This window comes from Panicum virgatum, chromosome 3K, assembly GCF_016808335.1.
Source record: "Panicum virgatum strain AP13 chromosome 3K, P.virgatum_v5, whole genome shotgun sequence".
Classification (NCBI taxonomy): domain Eukaryota; kingdom Viridiplantae; phylum Streptophyta; class Magnoliopsida; order Poales; family Poaceae; genus Panicum; species Panicum virgatum.
Window position 1 is genome coordinate 35,196,402 of NC_053138.1, and position 4,881 is coordinate 35,201,282.

A 4,881-nucleotide genomic window follows, 5' to 3' on the forward strand; every position below is an offset into this window, starting at 1 on the left:
TAGGTATAAATTTTTTCTATAATTCACACTACTACTACTACAGTAGAAGACATAGAATAAAATTTTTCAGTCTTTATTGACTTTTCCATCACTATATATATACGGCCTTTCCGACCCGACCGACCTTATACTATCAGGGCAAAGATACAAAACCGTATACAGTATACAGTATACGTGTACGCGTACTGCTCTGCTCTCGCTGATCGCCCAGCCCGCCAGCCGCCCTGGAGGAAAAAAGGCCTTCCACCAACGAATCAACAAATTTCCCTTCCTATCTGCTAAGCTAAAAACACCTACAAAGTGTGTACACATCGCGTTCGTGTGCGCGCGCGCGCGCGTATAGCGGCTGTACACGTACAGAGGCCGGCGAGCCGCCCGCCGCGCACGGAGACAGAGGTGTGCCTGCCTGGCTGTCGCTAGCAGAGGAGCGAGTCGACGAACAGGTCGTCCCGCGGCTCGTCCTTGGCCGCCGCCGCGTAGCCGCCGTAGGCGCCTCCTGCGCCGCCGAGCATCTCCAGGGTGTAGGGCATCATGGCGCCGGGCGCCGCCAGCGGCTGGGCCACCGGCGCGGCGGCGCGGCTGGCGGCGCCGCGGCCCACGGGCACGTCGTGGTTGTGCTTGCCCTCGTAGGTGGTGATCACGGCGCGGTGGTCGTGCGACGCGCGCTCCACGTGCTTCCGCACGGGGCACCCCGGCGTCGTGCACTTGTAGTAGCTCCGCGGGTTCGGGTTCCCCTTCACCACCTTCTGCCCGTACTTGCGCCACCGGAACCCGTCGTCCAGGATGTCGATGTCGCTCAGCGTCTGCACCACCAGCCGGGGCTCGCGCACGGGCTTGCTGCCGCCGGGGCCGCCGGAGCTGCCCTCGTTCTCCCCATCCTCCTTCCTGATGGAAATCAATAGCAAGCAGGCAAGAGTAAGTAATAGGCACATATAGAATACTACACCTAGCTAGATGTGAATTATCGACGCCAATAAAGGCACAAGCAAAAGCAACAATTACCAGCGCTTGGCGTCGGGCTCGTCGCCGTCGCTCCGCTTCGACCCGTTCTCGGCCTCGTCGTCGCCGAACGTCACCGACGAGTTCTCGGGCGTCGCGCCGGAGAGGCCGCTGGCGGCCTGCTGGTCCTCCGCCGCAGCGGCGCCGCCGGAGGAGTTGCGGCGCGTCGAGAGCGGCTTGGGGTGGTTGTGCGCGCCCTTGTACACGATCTGCGTGATGCGCCCGTCGGCCAGGGACCGCTCCACCTTCTTCTTCATGGAGCAGCTGTGGTAGGTGCACTTGTAGTAGCTGCGCGGGTTCTCGCTCCCCTTCACCTGCTTCTGGCCGTATTTGCGCCAGTTGTAACCGTCCTCGAGCTTGGTGTTGCTGCTGCTGTTGTTGTTGCCGCTGCTGGCCTTGTTGCTGTTGGTCGCGGCGGCGACGCTCTGCTTGTTCACGGCTTCCACTTGCTGCTCCTCCTGCACGAGCAGACCGACATATACACGAGACAGTGTGAGCTACGACTGCTAATTGCCCAGCTTAATTAGCTTCTGCAGAAATTATGTGAAAGAATCGATTGTTCTCGATCTGTGTGTGCTTGCAACTGCAATTTCCTACCTTGAATGCTGGGAAGGAAGCTGTCTGCGTGGGCATGGAGTTGGAGCTGGCCGTGTGGAAGGAAAAGTCGTTGAAGCCGCCGCCCGCCGCCCGGCTGTCCTCCTGCTGCGAGGCGATCAGCTCGGCGGCCTGCTTCCAGTCGAACCTCTGCGCCGGGATGGCGCCGGTGGTCGGGGACGCCAGGATGTTAGAGGAGGAGTTGAGCAGGACGGGCGAGTCGAGCAGCTCGGCGGGACTGAGCCCGGCCGGGATGGCGAAGTACGAGGACGGCGACATGGGCGGCGGCGAGATGGGCAGGCTGGGCGGCTGCGCGGACTTGAACTTGGGCACGCCGCCCCTGGCCCCGCGGTGGAACAGGCCCCTCGGCGACCGCTCCTGGTCCGCGCCGAGCATGTCCCCGGAGCCGGAGAGCAGCTCGGTGAAGGAGGTGATGAAGGGCGGCGGCGTGAACGTGAAACCCCCGTGCTCCAAGCTCCCCGTCGAGGACGCCATGGCGAGAAGCAGAGCAGCCGAGCAGAGGAGGAGGAGCGCCCACGAGACGAGACGGGGACACGGGGTGCGTGACAGCGTGAGGAGGGGAGGGCCGATGGGAGTGGTTGCTCGGTGGCTGGGCTACCGTTTAAGTAGCGGCCGGTGGTGGCGCGGTGAAGCGCCGGCAGCTGCGATGGCGGGGGGCACTATTCTATTCCCGTGTCGATGATAGGTGGGGGCGAGGGTGGTGGGGCCGGAGTGTCAGTGGTCTACGGAAGTGGAATGTGAACGTGGAGGAATGGAGGGTGCTTCTTGGAAGGGAGGGGCGTTGACGGGAAGGGCGTGGGTCAAAGCTCGTGCGGTTTGACTGGTCAGCCGAGGCGGCGACGTGGGGGTTCCGGGAAGGAGAGGCCGTGTGGGGCCAGGCGCGGGTGAGAGTGTCGCGTGGCGTGTCCCCACGGGCAGGGATGGTTTTGGTGTTTGGACATATATGTGTTGGACGGGGGACGGATGAGTGGAACCCGGTGTGCCTGATGATGGTGGAAACGGGACAAAACTGTGCTTTTCTTTTCCTTTCTATTCTTGAGCATATTTTTTTAGATTACACAGTATAATTCAGACACTCATAATAAATTTTATTTAATACTCTATGCATATATATGTCCAAACATTCCATGCGATATTTTTTTGTGTAAATTTTATGGATCTAAACAGTGACTAGCAAAAAGAGCATTTATTAGTGTTTGTATGGTATTTCCTAGTTAACTTTTTTTGTGAGTACTACTATCTCCTATCTACTTAAATTGTTACTGTGACATTATGAGCGGTTATATCCTCTATTTTCATTTATTAAACAACATAGGATAGGAGTTAGTATTCCCTGTTAAGAGTAATACATACGCCCTAAAACTCAATTTTCACTAGTTTATAAAAAGCAGAAATATTGTACCCTGGAACAACTTCTAAAGATAAATACACTGAGAGCACTTTCAAATATTCAAAACTTAGGACATAGTTTAAAATAATGTTCTTTTTTATACAATGGCAGCTCTTATACCTAGTTCGTTTAAAAAAAATGTTGACCACACAAACCCTAAATGACATTTCTAACAAGAGGATGCACATATTCAACCGTTAAATCAATCTTCGCATTTTGCACGCATATACGTACATTCCTTGCCAGTGAAGTGGCTTTAGCATTACTAAATTATGTTGGAAGTATATATGTTGTTTTTTTTAATACGTACGCATGTATTGGGCGTGTATGCATAGAGTCAACTGTTAAGCTGGGACTATGATTATAAGTGGTCAAACTCAGTGGCTTGCCACAAACTGGCCAAACTGTAGCCTTCCCCGTCGTATGTTTTGGCAGCTGGGAAAGCATAGTCGTCGTTACATACATTTTGGGGTACGTAATCAACCAATATCCAAATCATATATGCTGGATAAGTGATCAGTATATGGTTAGTGTGTATATTTATGGGTGAATAATGTGTTATGTGTGGACGTGTATGTGAGTGTACTGTATTTAAAAAAAACTATAAAAATATGACCAGCATTACTTATCACGGTGAGCACGCAATTGCATGTTATGTATTGGTCAAAAAATTAAAACAAAGAAAAAGAAATGCACCGCGAACACCGCTTAACATTTGACAGGAAAACCTTGACTATCTAGTGGCCGTCTTGGTGCTCAAGTAGTCATTAGAATAGATTTTCCCTGGTTACCTTTGTCTTGTTCGATAATATCCACAAATTAGTGGACGCGCAGTTATATTTTTTCCCTATCATGGACGCACACACGTGAGCCAATGAATCTATATCGATGCAGTTCTCCTGCACAATGCAATAATAATGTATATATAAACAAATAGTGCAGCGCAGCCCATGTGTGGCTGTCATCTTGGGAGCCGTCTACTACCTTCATTTGCAGGTGAGATGTCACGCTATAAATCCTTAAACAATTTTTGGATGGCAATATATTGCACAACTAACTTGCATGGGCTTGAGTATTATACGAAATTATGCTAGCTAGTACTTAGTAGCAGCAGCGGCTTTTATTTTGCTAGGCTAGCTGCTAGGGTACACAGCTCTGCTATCCTGGGGGTGATGCATCTGGACGGACAGACGCATCGGATGGAGACGTACAGCAAGATGAAGAAAAAGAAAACTAAAAGTCAAGGGTGTATGCGAATGCATGTGCGTAATTAAGCGAGCGTGGCGTACGTGGTTTTGGAAAAAAAAAGAACATGATAAGAAAGGGTGCGCTTGTAATTGAGCGTCTCGCCGTAAAAAGGCCGGGTGAAAGATCGTGGGTAAATTTCTTGTATATGGTCTAAAAGAAATAACAGTCCTTTCCTTAGTTTTGAAAAGTTCAAACTTCCTTTTTTAGCTCCCTTTTTGTCTTCTATCCCTTTTTTGACCCTATCATCGAATTTGACTATTAACTCGCATGAACGGTGACTATGATTTTTCACCTCTCTTTTATTAACTAATATGACCTCCAAAATTTATAAAACTTTTTACAGTGATACAATTGATGGAGATAAACCATATTGCAAAAAAAAACATATATAGCATTTACAATCTTAAAATGAAAATTCACCAAATTAGGCTACTTTTTAAGATTACCTGATTTTTTATGGCACAAAAGTATTATCCAAATGTTGATAAAAATAGCTAATATTTATAAGATAAGATTTATTAATTTATAATTATTTTTGTACTATATGCTAGAGTTCTTTAACAAAAATAAATTTAAAATTTCTTTGAAAGAATAAATTTTGAACCAATGTAAGAAAATAGCGGGCTAAG

General features: G+C 49.6%; 1 protein-coding gene across 1 annotated transcript; it reads right to left on the reverse strand.

The window, feature by feature from the left end:
- On the reverse strand, positions 1–2,202 carry LOC120699086 (probable WRKY transcription factor 26). Its single transcript, XM_039982950.1, has 3 exons — positions 1,597–2,202; positions 1,003–1,457; positions 1–885 (listed from the first exon to the last, which is right to left on the reverse strand). Exons 1-3 carry the CDS (start codon positions 2,086–2,088, stop codon positions 417–419), a joined length of 1,416 nt encoding a protein of 471 aa, XP_039838884.1. The 5' UTR covers positions 2,089–2,202; the 3' UTR covers positions 1–416.
- Positions 2,203–4,881: the final 2,679 nt, after the last annotated feature.